The sequence below is a fragment of the Orycteropus afer genome, unplaced genomic scaffold (assembly GCF_000298275.1).
Source record: "Orycteropus afer afer isolate SDZICR_OR568_19922 unplaced genomic scaffold, OryAfe1.0 scaffold00034, whole genome shotgun sequence".
NCBI classification, from domain to species: Eukaryota; Metazoa; Chordata; class Mammalia; order Tubulidentata; family Orycteropodidae; genus Orycteropus; species Orycteropus afer.
The window spans coordinates 16,879,496-16,898,913 of NW_006921621.1; the positions used below are offsets into that span (position 1 = coordinate 16,879,496).

The 19,418-nt window shown below is 44.5% G+C and overlaps 2 protein-coding genes across 2 annotated transcripts in view; one reads left to right on the forward strand and one right to left on the reverse strand.

The window, feature by feature from the left end:
- Nucleotides 1–11,765, reverse strand: BYSL (bystin like). The gene is made up of 7 exons (XM_007936257.2): nucleotides 11,501–11,765; nucleotides 6,823–6,985; nucleotides 2,445–2,583; nucleotides 1,952–2,085; nucleotides 1,356–1,516; nucleotides 1,075–1,177; nucleotides 1–346 (listed from the first exon to the last, which is right to left on the reverse strand). Exons 1-7 carry the CDS (start codon nucleotides 11,763–11,765, stop codon nucleotides 1–3), a joined length of 1,311 nt encoding a protein of 436 aa, XP_007934448.1.
- Nucleotides 11,766–12,290: 525 nt separating this feature from the next.
- The window catches only part of MED20 (mediator complex subunit 20), a 21,118-nt gene continuing 13,990 nt past the window's right edge, over nucleotides 12,291–19,418 (forward strand). Inside the window, exons 1-2 of the mRNA XM_007936258.2 lie at nucleotides 12,291–12,304; nucleotides 14,976–15,130. Coding sequence (XP_007934449.1) covers nucleotides 12,291–12,304; nucleotides 14,976–15,130 — 169 coding nt within the window. The remainder of the gene's footprint in view (nucleotides 12,305–14,975; nucleotides 15,131–19,418) is intronic.

Sequence of the window (19,418 nt, forward strand, 5' to 3'; positions counted from 1 at the left end):
TCAGTCCATGGCAATGGGGACATCTTCCACATCTCGGGGGACTGCGCTCTGAAGCTCACGCCTAACCTCAGGAGACAACTGTGGATGGGGCTGTAGCCGGAGAAGTTCAAGGAGGGCTTCTTTCTGGTCTGTGGCCAGGTCCGCCTTGTAGCGCTGGACCAAGGTCAGGAGGCACTGGTGCCAGAGCACGGGCAGTTCACGCTTCTCAGTCCGGAACCCCAGGAAGTGGAAAACTATGGCATCTAGCACCCGGTAGGGCAGTGCGTACTTCTTGTCCAGCAGCAGTCGCAGGAAGATGCTATTGGCACCACTGTATTCCATTTCTGCAATTTTCAGCATGGCCGCACTGGGGAGAAGGGAGGTAGGATGGGCTTAATGATGGGGGCAAATGTTGGAAGAAAGATTATACTTCTATATACTTTTCTCCCTTTTTTCCTCTGTTAGCTCCTATTCTATAGTATTCTTAAGAAGACTGCCTTAGGCCTTGTGCTCACCTACCTAATCTCATATTCCTTTGACTTCGATTACCATCTCTATACAGATCCATGGGAGCTCTGGTAGCATAGTGCGACTGGTAACCAGAAGGCTGGCGGTTCAAACCCACCACCCACTCCTCGGAAGGAAGGTTGGGCAATCTACTTCCGTTGTGATACTACCTCAGAAACCCATGGAGGGGTCGCTATGAGTTGGGTCCAACTTGATGGCACATAACAACAACAACATACAGATCCATTTCAAATCCTTACCTCTTTCTCAGTATGACCTCTTGTCTCAATATGAAACTAGAATATATCCAAACATTCCAACATCTCCATCTCTAACCTACGTTTCTGCCTGTGTCCTTGTCCCCTATTCATTGAATTATTCACAGAAAACTTACTACGTACCAGGCACTGCGATTATTTTTGTGAAACTTCTATTGTAGTGGGGTATTGATACCTCCCACACGTTGAGTTAAACAAGCACAAAGCCAGTGCTAGTCCCCATCCTGCCCCCGCCCCATCTAAGTTCTGGTGATTCTACCATCTACATATCCACTGACAAGTCCTTCTCCACCTCCCCCACCAACACTACCTGGAGTGCAAGACAGGGATGGAGCACTTGGTGATGATGCTACCCACAATGATGGCTTCCCGGAGGGTACAGGTACCAGACTCACACAGTGGGATCAGGATCCCTAGGGAGGATCAGAGGGGTGGTCACAAAGAATCCAGAACAGAGGTACAGTAGAAAGTGCTCCCTACCCACTCCAGGGACAGTCAGTGGAGCCTGGCCTCAGAGACAGCTATCTCCAAGTCAGGCCTACTGCAGGAACTCTAGGCCCTCCCTTTCTTCCCTGCCTCCTGGGCTCCCACCTTTAAACCAGGCTCCAGGCTTGAACAGGGCCTTCTTGAGTGCCATGTAGAGGTGGAAGTTTAGTCGTTTGTATTCAGCAATGTCATCTCGTACTCGGGGGAGCAGGACAAGGTTGAAGAAGCGCTGGGCCATGCGTTCCTTTAGGTTAGAGGCGAAAATCCTAGTTTGAAGGGACGGAGAGTTTCCAGGTCATAGGGTGATTTGGAGCCAGCCCTTTCAGTATCACTGGGGATGGTGTATGTAAGCAAGAGGCCTTTAAGTTAAGATAGAAAGCATTCTTTCAGCAAGAGATGTATGGGAGAGAGCTGTGTGCATCCAACCCCCAGGTCCACTAAGGGGGGAATACCAGAAGAGCAACAAGATGCACTAACACTGGGTGAATGCTGTCCACCTACGAGAGCCTACGAGAGTCAGAGCTCCCCCAAAGTGATGGCTATTCAGCTACTCGCCTTCCTCCTCCCGCTGCAGATCCTCTGTGCCCTAGTGGCCAGGAGGGAATTACGCATGCCCAGGAAGGCACCGACTCTTGTGGTCACCCTGACACCCCAGGGGTGTAGCCATGTAGTTCTGTGCTTCTCCCCTAGAATCTCATCACCTGGTGGCTTGGTACATGGCAGCTGCAGTCCAGGACTCAGGCTCTGTGATATAGAGGATCTGCTCCCAGTTAGAGAGTGCAGGGATGATCTTAAATGCCTTGGGCAGTTTCCCACTACGGTACTTCGATAACACCTGGGGGTGGGGTAAAATAATCATCATTAATGTATGTAGTGCTTGCCAGTACCAGATACTTGTCTAAGTGCTTTTCGTATGTTAAATACTTAATCCTCACAACCCTCCAAGGAATTGCTATTATAATCTTCATTTTACAAATGAGGAAACTTGAGGCTAAAGAGCTATGTGACCTACCCAAGGTCATCAAGTCACTAAGTGGCAGAGCAAGAAGAATCTGAACCCATGCACTGACACTCAAGTCTGTTCTCTGCTGCCATGCTGTATTTGGCATGAGAGACGTGGGCACCCAAAGCCTTGCATGGGAGCCCACAGCCCATGCTAAGGCATCCCACCAAGGCTCTGTTCTCAGCTCTTACCTCCCGGACTCCTCGGTAGACCTCTAGGACCCTTGCGTCTAGCTGGGGCATAGGCAAGCCTGACACCTCTGACATGACTGTCTCCACCTCTGTCTGCTTCTCAGTCAGCTTCTCCATGATGATGTCAGCCAGGGTACGCCTAGGAGTTGGGAAGGTGCAGAGGGAAAGGAACAGAAATGGGTTTCTGTGGTCTAGGGAGCTCTAGACTCCCCACAGTCCCTTGTGAGTTTTGATAAATCTGAGATCCTACTGGGATGTGTGGCCCCTGCCTCTCTTCTAGGCCCACCCACCACCAATCACTAAGGACTGTGCAGGTCCTCAGCACAAAGGACCTGAAAGTCATTCAACTCAGGACAAAGGTATCAGGTGGAGTTTGAGAATACAAACTCTGACGTCAGACTGCCTGGGTTGAAACCCTGCCTCCTCTTGTCCCTGTACAACCATGGGCATTTTACATTTGTCTCTCAGTACCTTACTTTCCTCATCTATAAAGTAGGGATAATCGTAAGAGTACCAGAGACCCCAGGTAGTACAAATGGTTAACACGTTTGACTACTAACAAAAAGGTTAGTAGCTTGAGTTCACCCAGAGGTGCCTTGGAAGAAAGGTCTGACAATCTACTTCCAAAAAATCAGCTATGGAAAACCTATGTATCACAGTTCTACTCTGACACACATGGGGTTGCCGTGATTCAGAATCGACTGTTGGACTGGTGTATGTTTTGCTCTGTATATTCTCAACAACAAAATAAAACTGGTAATAACCTGCCTCTCCCATAAGGATTAGGAGCTCTAGTGGCATAATGCCTATGACATTTGACTGTTAACCAGAAGGCTGGCAGTTCAAACCCACCAGCCACTCTCCGGAAGGAAGACTGGGCAATCTACTTCCCTAGTGATACCACCTTATGATATGCTAATCATCTCATTGCTGAGAGGTTGCTATGAATTGCAATAGACTCAACGGTAGTGAGTTTGGTTTTTTGGTTCACGTAAGGATTAAGTGAGTTAATACACATACATGACTTGGAACTACTAGTACACAGCAAGTGCATAATAAAGTGTCTATTTCAAACTCATCCATCATATACTACCAATCTGTTGACGTCACTCCAATTACAAATCCCAGGTCCGACCCCTCTTCAGTGCCAGACATCTCATATTTACACTAAGATTTCTCAAATAGCTATGATCATCAGGGAGAGACTATGCCACAAACTTTTCCCAATTTTGTTTTGCAAGTCTTACTAAAATTGATCATATTCTTCTCAGCCTCCTTAAATAGACTACATCAAGCATGATCTTATTTTAATGATGCAAAATTATGTTCACCTTGGGCTCTGGTATAATGGTGTCCCCAGAGGCTGCTGAATGTATTTAAAACTACTCCTGTTTTCTGAGGACCTACTTAGTGCTAGGCACTTTGTTTGGGACTTTCCAGATATTTTCTCACATAATCTGTGCAACATCTATTGGAGGGATTATGATGCCTCTTACATAGACATGGGAACTGAGATTCAAGAGTTAAGGCACCCAAGGTCAAATGGGAGCAAAAATTCAAATGCTGGTCTTTTAGGTTGTAAAGTTCAGTTCCTTTATACTAAATGTAATGTATCCTCAAACTAAATGGCTTCTGACTGATTAGTTCATGGGGATCTGGGTCTCCTTTCTGAGGACATCAGCTGTCATTTCTCAAGACTGCCAGGAATCCCTGTTTCTAGTAGCTTTCTGCTTGTATTTACTGTAAGGTGGAAAACCCTTCTGCTAAGCTTGTCAGAATTGTCTCTGAAGGAGTTCTGAGAGGTTGAGTGAGAACCTCAGAGGCTCTCTGGGACAAGCATACAAGCCCAAGTACACAGGCTTGGTGATACCTATTTCAGCTACTCAGCATCATTCTGCACTCAAGCAAGCTGCTACAGCATTTATCATTTAGGCTCCCTGTCTTTTCACACTATGATTAGCAATGAGACAATCAGCAATGAGATGATTAGCATATTCATGGTAATATCAGAGAGTCAGAATGAACTAGTGAGGGTCCACATCCTAGACTCCCCGTCCTGGGGATAAGATCCATGGGCTTAGGTGGACTCAGGGTTCAGGAGCTGGATCACAGGCAGCCTGAATGTATTGTGTTGTTCTTGCTGGGTGCCGCTGAGTCAATTCCAGTTCATAGTGACCCCCGTGTGACACAGTAGGCCCAATAGGGGTTTCCTGGCTGTCAATTTTGCTGCTGCTGTTGAGAATATACAACACAAAACATACACCAATCCAACAGTTTCTGTATGTATAATTTAGTGACACTGAAGATATTCTTCAAGTTGTGTAACCATTCTCATTCTCCTTTTCTGAGATTTTTCCCCCTCATTCACATAAACCTACTGCCCCTAAAGTTCCCATCTAATTTTTTAAGTTATTGTTGTTAAATTTGATTCCATACAAATAAGTTTTTTAAAGAACATAATGCTCAAGGCACATTTTTTTTTTAAAAGACTAGTGAAGCTAAACTATTTATTTTAAGAAGATGTCAGGAAATATTTTTGGTTTAAGGTTAAAGATTATCTCAGGGCAATAGTTTCAGAGATTCATCTAGCCTCCACAGTTCCAGAAAGTCTAGAGTCCATGAAAATTTGAAATTCTGTTCTGCATTTCCCCCTTTTCATCAGGATTCTACAATGTAATCTTTGATCAAAATGTTCTATTATTTCTAGCTCAGAACCATCCAGCTCTAGTCTCGGCAAAGGAGGCAGTTGTCATGAAGGCAATTAGCCACATGTTCCTTATCTTCTTATTCCTGACTCTCCTTCTTCCTGTGTTGTTCCAGGTGAATAGAGAAGAATTGCTGTGCCTTGGATGGCTGCATCCAGGCTTTTAAGACCACAGGCACAATGCAGTGAACTAGGAGGTAAACAAAGAAGCACTAAACATGTTCTTAGGCTAATTAACTGGGATGTCCCATGAAACCAGGCCCTTAAACCTCCAAACCAAGGAACCAAATCCCAGGTGTTTGGTTGTACATAAGCAGCCTGAGTAGCTAGCTACTCCCCACTCACCCCCCATCATTGTTGTATCTCCCAGACAAGTTTCGCCAATTCAACTTTTTACACGTGTACAATTTATTGACAGCAATTACAATAACGGGCTGTGCAACCCTACCCTTCCTTCAATGTGATTTTTCCATCACCATTCACTCCCTTTTGGCTGTGATTTTTATAAAAGCAAATTGATGGGTCTTTTTCCTGCAGAGCCATAAGGTGAGTTCAAATCACCTACCTTTGGTTAACAACTGTGTGCTTAGCTGTTGCACCACCAGGGTTCTTTGCATTTATTATAAAACCCCAAACCAAACCCACTGCCATCAAGTTGACTCTGAATTAGAGCGACCCTATAGGACAAAGCAGAACCGCTCCATAGGGTTTCCAAAACTGTACACCTTTATGGAAGCAGAGTGCTACAATTTTCTCCCACGGAGCAGCTAGTAGGTTCAAACTGCTGATCTTTTGGTTAGCAGCTACACACTTAACTCTGTGCCAAGGCTCCTGGGTTTATTATCCAAAACAAAACAGAAAAAAAACCCTCAATGCCATCGAATTAATTCCAACTCCTAGCGACCCCTATTGGGTTTCCAAGGCTGTTCATCTTTATGAAAGCAGACTGCCCCATCTTTCTTCAGTGGAACAGATGGTGTTTGAACAGCTGACCTTCTGGTTAGCAGCCAAATTCCTTAACTACTACACCACCAAGGCTCCTCTGTATTTATTACAGATGGAAATAAATCAGTGGTTCTCAACCAGAGGCAATTTTGCCCTTCTTAGGGGACATTTGGCAATGTCTGGAGACATTTTTTGTTACCACAGTTGCGGGGAAAAGTTGTTACTGGTTATCTAGCGGGTACAGGTCACAGATGTTGCCAAACATCCTGCGCTGCACAGCACAGCCTCCACAACAAAGAAACCTTCAGCACAAAATACCTACTGTGCCACTAAGGTTGAAAATGGTTGGATTAAATGAAGCTCAAGGTATGAAAGAGATTTGTGCAAGGAAGTTGTACGTACCACTAAGAAAACAGCATATCAACATTAAATGCAATGAGATGGACCACCCCAGAGACCAAAACAACAACAAACCCTGTTTGCCCAGGGTATTGGGACAGTTCCAGAACAGGCAGACAGAGGGGGAGGATGTACTCCAAGTTCAGCCATTCCCACTCAGAATGGTCCTTTGAAGATGGCCCAGTTTTGCCAACGTGATCTCCTAATACTAAGCAATGCTCACACACTTTCCAAAGGCAGGGAATTGAAAGTCTGCCAGAGTATTTGCTTCTGTGTGGGAATTCCCCATCAAGGCTCATTATCCCAAATCCTAGGCCATGCCAGCCCTACCTGGCAGGAGGGTTCTTATTCATGAACATCTCAATAGCACGTTCATCCTCAGCATCCACAACCACCTCTGCATGGTGGCCCACCCCTGTCATTGTGGCAGCCTTCTCCAGGGTGGGCCACTCCTCATCCTCACCATCTGATCCATCCTGTGGCATTCCTGGACCTGGAAGAGGGGAGAAGAGATGGGTGAACAGGGGGAGCAGGTGAGGGGGCCAGAGTCCATTTCACTTTAATAAGTATCTAGTACAGGCCTCACATAACAGATACATATGTGCTCAGTGAAACAGATGATGCACATATTATCTTCCCGTCCCCAGCAGGTGCAGTCTTGTTTGAGAAACAAAATGTATGCGTAAAAAATAATGAAACCAATAAATAATGGTTAACAAAAATTACTCAGTTATGTAACAGGGCTGTTCTAAATTCCTCTAAAACACTGTACATGTGTTAACTAGTTAATCCTCATAACCCCAAGAAATAGGTACCATTATTACACCCAGTTTCAGATGAGGGCAATGAAACACAGAAAAGCAATCTGCCTATAGTCCTTAGAACAATCAACCATGGGAGACCAGAAAAGCACATTTGCACAGGGAGACAGCTCAGAGGACAGGAATGCATAGGAAAGAAGGACACAGGCAAAAGGTAATCACAGGGATGAAGTAGAAAGAGAGTTGTTACATTGTGGGGATTGCAATCAATGTTATAAAACAAAATGTGTATGAATTGTTGTATGGAAAATGAAGTTGCTCTGTAAACTTTCACCAAAATCACAATTAAAAAAAATCTGCCAAAGGCAGATAGTCTGAGTCTAGATTCTGTATCCCTCACAACTATTCTACACATTTAGCAGAGCTTGATTACAGGCCAAAATAAGTGGTCAAGACTGTATCTTTCATAGGCACTGGAAGATGATGAGTGCTGAGGACAGTTGGGCCTGGCCAGGCAGTTTGGAAGTTGGAGGAAGGCGTTCCATACTCAGATAACAGCACTAGCAAAAGGGCTCATTTTACAAATGTCTGTTAGGCAGTGGCAAGAAATATGGCTACATGGGTAGACTGACAAAAGATTGTGGAGGGCTTTGAAGGCAAGGCAGTAGAGTTCAGATTGGAATACTTGATTTTTAGAAGGCTACAGGTAGCTGGGCATCTGGGAAGGGGTGTAAATCCAAGTGGGAAGATATGCTAGTTGTGAGCAGGTCCCTAAGAGCAGTGGCAGTGTATGATAAAAGATATCAGTAAGGGTTGTGAGAGGAGCTCTGATAGCGTAGTGCCTAAGGCACTTGACTGCTAACCAGAAGGCTGGCGGTTCAAACCCACCAGCCACTCCTCAGAAGGAAAGTTGGGCAATCTACTTCCGTAGTGAAACTGCCTCGGAAACCCAAGGAGGGGTCACTATGAGTTGGGTCCGACTCGATGGCACATAACAACAGCAGCAAGGGTAGTGAGACATTTTATCTTTACATGCCAACAATTCCCAAGTCTGTACTTGTAAGTGATTTCACTTCTTGGGTCTGGGTCCTAACTCCAATTGTTCTTAGGTGACTCATGGGCACTTCAAACATCACATCATCAAGCTACTCATTTTCATTCCCTCCTGAGTCTGTACCACTTATGGTGTTCCATTTTGGTAAATGGTGCCACCATCCACCCAATGCCTTATCAGAACCTGGAAGGCAGTTCTGCCTTGTCCTGCACCCTTACCCCCAACACTCAATCAATTACCATGCCCTCTTTTACTTCACAGAATCTCTCTCAAATCCTTCAGCCCTAGACCAGCATCATCTCTTTCCTGGATTAATTCAAGAATCTCCTAACTGGTTTCCCTACTTCCAACCGTGCTTTCCTCCAACTCATTTTCCACTCTGCAACCAGAATAACTTTCTAAATATACACATTTGATTTGGTCAGTCCTGTACTCAACACACTCTTCAATAGCTTCCCTGTGCCTTCAAGATGGCTTTAAATCCCAGGCATGGCCTCTAGGTCCTTTGTAGACTTGGCTCCTACCTACCTCACCATAATTAATTAATCCATTCACTCAGCAAACATTGAGTGCCTGCTACATAAGAGGCACTGTTCTGGGTGCTGGGAATAGAGTAGTAAACAAAAGCAACTTTTTTGTCCTTGTAGAGCTTACATTCTAATTAAGGGAGAGAGGTGTCTTGGTTCTCTAGTGCTGCTGTAACAGAAATAGAAGCAGATGGCTTTAACAAACAGAAACTTATTCTCTTACAGTTTAGGAGGATAAAAGTCCGAATTCAGAGTACCTGCTCTAGGGGCTGGGTGAAGACCCCTCAGCCTTGGGCTTCAGCTCTGCCTCTTGTTCCAGGCCCACTGGAGCTGGAGGTGTCTCCTAACTCAGGCAGCTGTTGGCTGCTGAGGCTGATGAACCCGAGGTCAGAAGGTAAAACGGTATAATTACAAGATCAGCAGGCAACATGGCAGGCCATTGGTTCAAGTCCAGAAACTGAGATGAGGACTCAGCCAAATGCAGAATCCAAATGTGCCAAAAAGCTAGAGATCTTTCTCAAAGCTTCTCCATACATTCTGGAAGCAGGCCACACCCCAAAGCAGGCCACTCCCCTTCAACTACTTAGCTGCTGACAGCAGATCCCACTATGGAGGTGATTACAGTCTCATCATGGGGAATAACTACAGCCAGCTGCCAACCCACTCAAAACCAAGGCCCAGGCAAGTTGATGCACAACTAACACAGCAAGGAACAAACGTTAGCAAGTAAATATATTAGGTTAAAAGAAAAAAAGGGCTATGGGAGGAAAAAGCGGGGGCAGGGGGAAGAGTACAGAAGTTGGAATATAGTTGGAATAGAGTAGAGAAGGGGTGGGGTATTGCAATTTTAAAGAGAATGTCCAGGGTAGGCCTCCTTGAGAAAGTGAAGAATTGAGGAAGTGAGCCTACAGGCGTATAGGGGACAGAACAGCTCAGGCAGAAAGAATAACCAGGGTAAAGACTCTGAACTGCCATGTTTAAGGAATACTGAAGCCTGTATAGAGTGTGAAGTGGACAGAACAAAGGGGAAAGCAGTGTAAGAGGCCAGACTGGTAAGGGGGTAAAGTTGCTAAGGGCTTTATGTTGTTGTTGTTATTTGCCGTCGAGTCGGCCCCGACTCATAGCGACCCCTCCTTGGGTTTCCGAGGCAGTATCACTATGGAAGTAGGATTGCCCAATCTTCCTTCTGAGGAGTGGCTGGTGGGTTTGAACCACCAGCCTTCTGGTTAGCAGACAAGTGCCTTAGGCTTGCATAGTGCTACCGGAGCTCCCAAGGGCTTTATAGGCTATTACAATTCTCTAGCTGTTGTGAGTGGACTGTAGGGGTATGAAATACTAATCAGGAGGCTATTGCAATAATCTAATGGAGACACCACAATGACTTGGAACGGGGTAAAGTTCCAAAGTGGTGAGAAGTGGTCTGATTCTAGACATATTTTGAAGGTAGAAGCAACATGATTTCTTGACAGATCGGGTGTAGTGTGAGAAGGAGTAGGGTCCAAGGTTTCTGTCTTGAACAATGGGAAGGATATCATACTACAAACTGAGATGAGGAAAACAGTAGGAGGAGCTGCTCTGGGAAGAAAGGTCAGGTTTCAGTTTTAGATACGTTAAATTTGAGATGTGTACTAGACCTCCAATTGGAGATGCCAAGGAGAATGTAACACTGAATCTGGGTTTCACAGAAGAGATCAGGACTGGAATATAAAGTTGGGAGTAGTCACCAAATAGATAATATTCAAACCATGAAACTTGATGACAGCACCAGAGAATGTATTTAAGAGAAGAGGTCCAAGGACTCAGCCATGCAGCACTTCAATGATTAGAGCCTGGAAACAACAGAAGAGCCAGCAAAGAAGACTGAGAGGTGAGGCAGCCATAAAACAGACGTATGATGTCTTAGCACTAGCTAACCAAGCCATTTTTCAGGTGTCAGCTGAAAGATCACGTAGTCTAGAAAGCTCTCCCTGACACCTGAGACTATGTGCTATTCGTCACTGGAGAAACTGTACTTTCCTTATTATGGAATATATTATTTTAATTGTCCATTTAATGATCTCTCTCCAAGACTGTTAGGTCCAGAAGTCAGACAGTGTCTAACTCGTTCATTTCTATATCCAAACTCCTAGCACAGCGCGAAGCACGTAGTAGGCACCCCATACATATTTATGAAACAAATGAGTAACTGGAAATGGACAACAAATGGAAAACTTGGTTGGCCTACCTTCGGGGTGCCTAGGAGTAAGTGCCTAAAACTAGGAGTGGGCGTGGTGGGACTCTGACCGCCCTGAATTCGCTCCAGGGCTAGGTCTCCTATTCCGGTTCCATTGTGAGAGTGTAACCAAACCGAAAAACCAAACTCAGTAACATCGAGTTGATTCCGACCCATAGCGAACCACTTTAGGTTTCCAAGGCGGTAAATCTTTACGGAAGTAGATTGCCCAGTCTTCCTTCCGCGGACTGGCTGGTGGGTTTGAACCGTCAACCCTCTGGTTAGCAGTCAATGCCTTAGGCACTACGCCACCAGAGCTCCTTAAGAGTGTAGTATGGACCTTTTTTTTTTTTTTTTTTTGCGTTCAGGCTATTCCCTTGCCAGTCACTTTTATGTCGTACATCTCCAACAAAGCGCTCCCTTCCTTGCACCCCACCCCACACCTGCCGCTCACCCAGCCGCGTAGTGCGCTCCCTCGGCGCCGCGGCCCTGTCTCCAGTCCCATGTTCAGTCTCCAACTCCTCCTGCTGCCGCCGCGCTTGTTGCAAAATCCTTCGGGTCAGCTGGGGCCCCACATATTCTTCGTCTTCTCGGGTCCCCCGGCCTCTCCGCTTTTCCCGGGACCCCATCCGCACTGCGTCCGCAGTCAGGATCTGCTCCGCCAAGGGGGCATGTTTTTCCCGGTCTCCGGTCCCGCGGGCCGCCTTAAATTTGGGCATTTCTCTCAGAAAAGTTGCCGGTAAGATTCACACGTGGGGACGGAGGAAAGAAACCAAGGGCGCTTGCGCAGTGAACTCCCATTTCCCAAGAGGCCACGCATAGAGCACAGCGCCCCTCAGAGTTCGGAGGCCAGAAGTGCCATCGGCGTTACCCGAACCCCTACAAGAGTTCATGAGCCTTGGAGCTGGATACACGAATACATCATTCATCGCCTTTAACGCTGGTTTCTCTAAGTGGTGGCAGTCTGAGCCTTGTTTCCCTATCTTCATGGAACCAGGCCTCAGGTGTCTAGTGGTTTCTGAAGCAGAAAGCCGGTGGGTGAGAGTTGAGCAGATTCCGTCACTGGATGCGTCACCGAGAGGGTGTATCCCGGCGGGTCTTCAATGCTCGTGAGCGCGTCGACTGGGCGCTCTGTTTTTACGTAATTTCCGGAGCCCCTCCGACCGAAGCTTGCTATAGGGGATTTCATTACGAGAGCGCTGTGTTTCAACTGTTAGAAGCTGCCATCCTCCTGGCTTGGCACCATGGGAGTGACTTGGTAGGACTGCGAGGACCGTTCGGGAGTTTTTGGGGCGGGACTTGGGATCGTGAAGGATCCTAGGAGCTTCGAGTGGACCTGGGAGGAAGATTGCGGCCAGGGTCCGCCCTCCCACTGGGAGATGAGCAAGATGTCTCCGGGTTGTGTGGATGAAAGGGACAAGCTGCGGGTTCTTCGGGCCTGTTTCCTCAAAGGTGAGCCCCTTCCTTCTGGAAGGCGGCAAATAACAGATTTTATCCCAGAACCCCATTAGTGCTGTGCCCTTTCTTCCTTTTTTCTTCTGTGAGGCCATAGTATTTCCAGGAGTTGGACTTCAGCCTCGGAAAGAGGATTTTGGTCTGGTATCCATCAGTAGGCAAGACTGGAGGGAGCGGGGCATAGGCAAGGAGAAAACAGTGAGACCAGTCTATGTCTGGTTCCAGTTTGGCCATTTTAGCATCTCGAGTCTAGAAGAAAAAAATAAAGCCTTTGGGAGTTAGGAGATAGGGCTTCTGGTTGCTTCATCTCTCCAGGACGTGTTTCCTACATTGTTGGATTACATACTTGTCTAGTTTCTATGGCCCTTTTATTTCTAACATGTTATGACTCAATTAGAAGAGGAAAAGGTGGGCCTAATGCTCTCAGAGGCATTATTTCCAAAGTGCTAGGTTTCAGAAGTTTTAAATATCAGTCTATTCAAAGGTATTAAAGATTTTTTCCAGTCAAAGAGGGCTGGAAGTTAGGATATGTGAAGTCAGTAGCTATAGGATTCACATATAAAAGCATACAGAAATATCTTTTTCTCCTGGTAGCCCAGGCTCTTGCAGGCTTGCAAGTGATTACATCCATGTTTCCCATAGTTGTTATCTGTGATCCTCCTCTGAGCCTTGCAGTGTAAGAATGTAAGAGGGATATATTAGGGATGAGGATAAAAAGTTTGCAGCACAATCCTAGAAGCCCCCTGCTCTCCATCTGTTGGGACCCTTACCACCCCACCCAGAATCCTAGGACTTCTCTTCCTCATAGCTTCAGTTCAGGCATCCTCTTATATGTAAAAATAAGGCTCATCACCATTGTTTGTTAGTACTTCTTCTAATAGAGAGCAGTGATAAATTTTAGCAGTATTAGGACCCTAATAACTTCATTTAGTTGGTTGATCAAGTAATTCAGTGGCTTCCAAAGTTCAGTCATATTTGGCTGTCTTCATGATTTTTGCCATAGTTAAATACCACCTGTACTATTAATGTTTTCTTTTAAATCTATTTTTATCCGTAAATGTATGTTAACAATATCTGTGTCCTTAGAGAGGCGGTCTAGTTAGAGTGGATAAGAGTGTAGACTTGGGAGCAATGTTGTCTGGCTTTGAATCTTGGCTACAGTATACATTAAATGTGTGACTTCAGGCAAGTTATGGTAGCCAACAACAATCTCACTTTCCTCATTTATAACAAAGAGATAAGTAGTAGCACCTCGTATAAAGCTGTTGTAAGGGAGCTCTGGTAGCATAGTGGCTAAGGCACTTGACTGCTAACCAGAAGGCTGGCGGTTCAAACCCACCAGCCACTCCTCGGAAGGAAGGTTGGGCAATCCTACTTCCGTAGTGATACTGCCTCGGAAACCCAAGGAGGGGTCACTATGAGTCAGGTGTGACTCGACGGTACACAACAACAACAAAGGATTCATAGAATTAATCTATCTAAAGGCCTTAGGATACTGCGTGGCACAGAGTAGGTGCTTGGTAATTGTTATCTATCATTCTAAAAAGGAGTCAAGTTTCACTCACCATAGAAGGAAACCTTGGACATAAATAACATCTTTGTTTCATTGTATTGATTAAGGAACTCTGGTGGTGCAGTGCCTAAGGCAGTTGACTGCTAACCAGAAGGTTGGTGGTTCAGACCCACCAGCCGCTCTGTGGAAGGAAGATGGGGCAATCTACTTCCGTAAAGATTTACTGCCTTGGAAGCCCAGTGGGGGTTGCTGTGAGTCAGAATTGACTCGATGGTAGTGGGTTTGGTTTGGTTTTGGTGTTGATTAAATTGATCGTAGATACTATTGTCTCCTATCCCCAAGGATTATAAACTTGAGGCCTCTTTTCTCTTTGTTCTTGGGCTGTTGAGTAGGACTTTCTACAGTGATGGAAATGTTCTATATCAGCACTGTCCAATACACTAGCCCCCAGCTCCATGTGGCTATTGAGCTCTTGAAGTGTGGGTAACCCTTCAACTGAGGGACTGAATTTTAAATTTTGTCTTAATTAATTAAAATCATCATATGTGGTTAGTGGCCACTGTACTTATATAGTCCTAGTTCAGAGTGCTAGAGTTGGTAAAAACAGAGTTAGTTCTCCTTGATGTAGTTAAAACTGAAAGAATTGCAGAGGGTACCCCTTTCCCTTGATACTACTACTCAGTGAATGCTCAGTCTATGTGACACCTAAAATCTTCCCTTGAATGTTGGCACACATGCTACACTTGGGAAATGCTGGTGTGATAAGAAGTTCACTGCACTGGTGTGACAGTCCTAAGACCTATACTCTAGTTTCTAGAGGAGCTCTCAGGGATGAGGGGATCAGAGTAGGTGGTCTATAAGGAAACTCCTGGTCTGATGAGTTACGATTCTGTGAGTGAGTGGCTCAGTGATTGCGTGTTTTGTCTCTGGATACTGATGATTTTGCTCCCATCGCTTCCAGTGTTTCCCAGATGCCTGTGGCTGAGGGCAAGAGTGTCCAGCAGACCGTGGAGCTCCTCACCCGGAAATTGGAGATGCTTGGGGCAGAGAAGCAAGGAACATTTTGTGTGGATTGTGAGACCTACCACACAGCTGCCTCCACCCTTGGCAGCCAAGGTTAGTGAGATGGGTCTGTAAGATGGTTGAAACCTAACTTGGAGTCCATGGACATTTAGTTCTTTGAAGTCTTTCTGTTCTTCTGCTAAGAGTGGTATTTCCGGAGAAGAACTTAATTCTTAGATTTTCATTTCTTAGAGTGGGGCTATTTGTGCCTGTTTTGCAGTCTGAACTTTTTAAAGTAGCGTTTCTCAAAGAATTGATTGCAAGTACATCAGAATCACCTGGATTACTTGTTAAAAGTACAGATTCTTGGTCCCTCTGATTGGTGTAGCAAACCTCATCATCTACATTTGAACAGGCTTTCTAGTTCTAGATGATCTTTATGCACTATAAAGTTTAAGAGAGACTCCTTTTAGGCTCAAAAGTCTTTGTTTTTTGAAGTACATTCTGTCTGACACCTAACTGGTGGCCTTGACCGTCTCTTTAGCATAAACTTGACCAACTTTTGTTTTAAACGTATTGCCTAATAAGATGGGGATGTGAATGGGACGGAGGGAAAGAGGATCTTTGAATATGAGTCAGGGACCCTGGGTTCTCTTGGTCTTGGCTCTGCTGTAACTTGCCATATAACCTTGGACAGTTCCACTGCACTGAGATTAAGACCAGGGATTGTGGATACAGACTCCTGAGTCCTGGCACTGCCGGTTACTAAGTGTACACTGTTAGGTAATTCCCATAACCCATCTGTGACTATTTCCTTGCCTGTATTTACCCGTTCCGCCTTAGATCCATGTTCTGCACTTCCAAACTGCATTTTTCAGGCTTCTTTGTAGTTACCTTTGGCCAGTAAGAGATACTGGGGGATGACTGCAAGATAGGAGAAAGGGATACCACAGTGTTTCTCTCCTTCTGCTTGGGCAGTGTCTCTGGCCACGGCTATTTCTCCTGCTTGGTTCTAGCTCTTGCTGGGCAGCTCTGGTTATTGTCTCTGATAATAGCACATCTCTCTTTTCAGCCCTGGGGATGGTAGTAGCTTTCTATGTTGCTAATCTTGGTCGCCTCACTGTTCCATTTGGTTTTTCAGTTCTTCTCTATTTTGTTCCCTTTATTAAATTCTCTCTATTGAAATGATCTAGCATGAGCTCTGTTTTTGCAACCTTTCTAATAAAGTCCTCTTATGTATAAAATGAAGATAGTAGTAGTATGTACCTCCTAGTGTTGTTGTGATAGTGAAATAAGTTAATGCGTACAAAACAGAACTGAAGATGTTGTGCAATAAATGTTTAGTAACGTAGCTAATGACTATACTGTTTCATCATTGGTAAAATTTCATCATTGGTAGATATCATGTGTTGTGTATTTTTAAAAATTTTTATTGTGATCTAGGTGAAAATTTACAGAGCAAATTGATTTTTCATATAGCAGTTCATACACATTTTGTCTCATGACATTGACTGCAATCCCTCACAATGTAACAGCTCTCTTCCCACTCCTCCCCGTAGTTACCACTTCCCTGTGTCCTTCCTTCCCATGCATTCCTGCCCCAAGTTGTCTTCTTGTGCATACAATGCCCTCTGTTCTAGAACATCATATGTTTTGCCTTCATTAGGGAAGACTTAAGAATCAAAAGAGGTAATAGTTACAGAGACATTTGGAAAATAAAACATTTGTAGATAGATAAAAGGTGGCATACTACTTCAAGTTCAACTACCTGGCATAGACTCTGTTTACTTGATTGGACCCTTACTTTCAAGGAGGTTACAGTCTAGTTAGGGAGATAGAGCACACTTATGGCAGCCAGTGGAATTGAATGGAAAGAGCAGTAAACTTAGGGGTAGAAGGCCTAGATTTGAGCTCCAGTTCTGCTGCTTCGGGAGCCCTGGTGGTGCTGTGGTTAAACTTGGCTGCTAACCAGAAAGTTGGTGGTTCAAACCCACCAGCCGCTCTGGAAGAAAGATGTGGCAGTCTGCTCCCATAAAGATTTACTGCTGTGAAAACCATGGGATAGTTCTACTTTGTACTATAGAGTCGCTGTGAATCAGAATCAACTTGATGGCAGTGGGTTTGGTTTTGGGTTCTGCTGCGTACTGGCTGTATGCCTTGTATGTGCCTTTAGATTAGTGGTCCTCACTCTCTTTTTTTAAATTTGTATTGTGATTTGGGTGAAAGTTTACAGAACAAATTCATTTTCCATACAGCAGTTTATACACATTTTGTTTCCTGACACTGATTGCAATTCCCTACAGTGTAACAGCTCTCTTACCACTTCCTGGCTATAGTTACCTATTCCTTGTGTCCTTCCCTCCCATGCACTCCTGCCCCCAAACTGTCTCCCTGTGCAAACACTGTCCTTCTGTTCTCTCACAATTGATCACTCCAAGGAGTATATCTACCTAATGTAAATGTTGAGCTTATATGCCTGTCTGTTGTTTGGCTGGAAGCCACAGGAGTGAGTTCAGTTCCAGACCGAAAGGGTAACTAGGGGCCATAGTCTCAGGGGTCTCACCAGGCTCTATCAAACGAACAAATCTGGTCTTTTTGGTTTTTTATGATTTTGAGTTTTGTTTCACATTGTTCTCCCACTCTGTCTAGGATTTCCTACATAGATCCCCCTCCAAGTGGTTGACAGTGGTAGCTGGGAACCCATCTAGGTTCTTCTGGTCTCATGGTCATATAGGCTGAGAATCACATGGTCTGCTAGTCCCTTGTACTAATTGTTTCCATGCATCTTTTGGTTTTCTTCATTCTTTGTTCTGGACGAGGAGAGACCTGTAGTTGAATCTCGATGGCTGTTTACAAGCTTTTAAGACCCCTGTTGCTACTCAACCAAAGTAGGATATAGAACAATGTTTTTGTGTAGTCTTTTATGCCAATTGAGCGTGATGTCCCTTGTAAAGTGGACCTCACTCTTGACCAGCAAGAGCATCACCTGGAGGGCTTGTTAACACACATTTTCTGGCTCTACCTCTAGAGTTTCTCACTTAGTATATTTGGAGTGGGGACTGAGAATTAGCATTTCTAACAAGTTCCTGGGAGTGGTGGTGGTGGTGGTCTGGCACTCACATTTTGAGAACAACTGATAAGTAATTTTTTTCACCTTCATTTTCCTCATCTGTAAAAGAGGGGCAGGACTATAACACTGGTTCTGCTTGCTTCACAGGTGTACTGATATCCAAGTACTTTGTCATGATAAAGTAATATTGTGTATAAATGACTAGAAGTGCCTTCCTCATTAAATAAAAACTTAATTGACTTTCACAATCTTTTTGGGACATTAACATAACCTGCAGACTCAGGTATTGCGAATTAAGTATGTATTTACAATGAGTAGACATGAGAACAGAATGATCAGAGATCAGCTTTGGATGCCTTTTTGAATTGAATTTAGAAGGAAGTGAAAGGTGTGAATTGGCAGCAAGGAGTCGGGAAAGCTGTGGGATAGAGGGTCTGTGCAGAGCCTATTGTGTTCAGGAAATGGCAACAGAGTGGAGTTAATAAATGCCCCTTGCCCCCGACAGATATGTCTTCTGTCTCTTTCATCTATATACTCTTATCCCTGTCCTAGGACGTCTTCTTTCCTTTTCTGTGTGCCTGAGTCTTACCTTCTCTTCATAATCTAGTTCAGGTCCTACTTTTTCTGTGAAAGTTTTTCCTACTTTCACAGTTTTTCCTGACTCTTGTCTACTTGGATTTCTTCCTTCCCTAAGATCTTCCCTTCCAAAAGATATCTAGTCTATACTACATATTTTGTGGCTTTTTATTCTTCTTTTTGAAGTTTTTAGCCTATTTTTCTAATGAGATTGTCAGCTTTTTGAGGTCAAGGGCTAAGTCTTCTACTTGTTTATCTCTTAAATCTTAGCACAGTGTTGGGGATAGTTAAAAGTAGTTAAATATTTGAGATTGTGTCAATCTGTCCTTTAACTTTTATAATATACCAGGGAAGGAGATCTTACTTTGTATTTCTTGCCTTCCATTTTTTGTATGTAGCCATATATGTACAGCTTGCCTTCCTCCCTGTGGAAAATCTGCAGTAATCAGTGAGAAAATGAATTAGAGAATGGAAGGAGCAAGCTGGGGCTTGGAGCGATATCTTTTGATCCCATATCCTGTGTTCTTTCTTCTGAAGTGTGCTGCTTCCCAAGTCCCTTGTTGTTATTGGTTGCCATTGAGTCATTTCTGACTCAGGGTGACTCAGTTTATTACAGAGTAGAACTGCTCCATACAATTTTCTTAGCTGTAATCTTTTTTTTTTTTTAATTAGGATTTGGGTGAAGATTTACAGAGTAAATTCACTTTTCATACAGCAGTTCACATATACTTTGTCTCATGTCATTGACCAAAATTT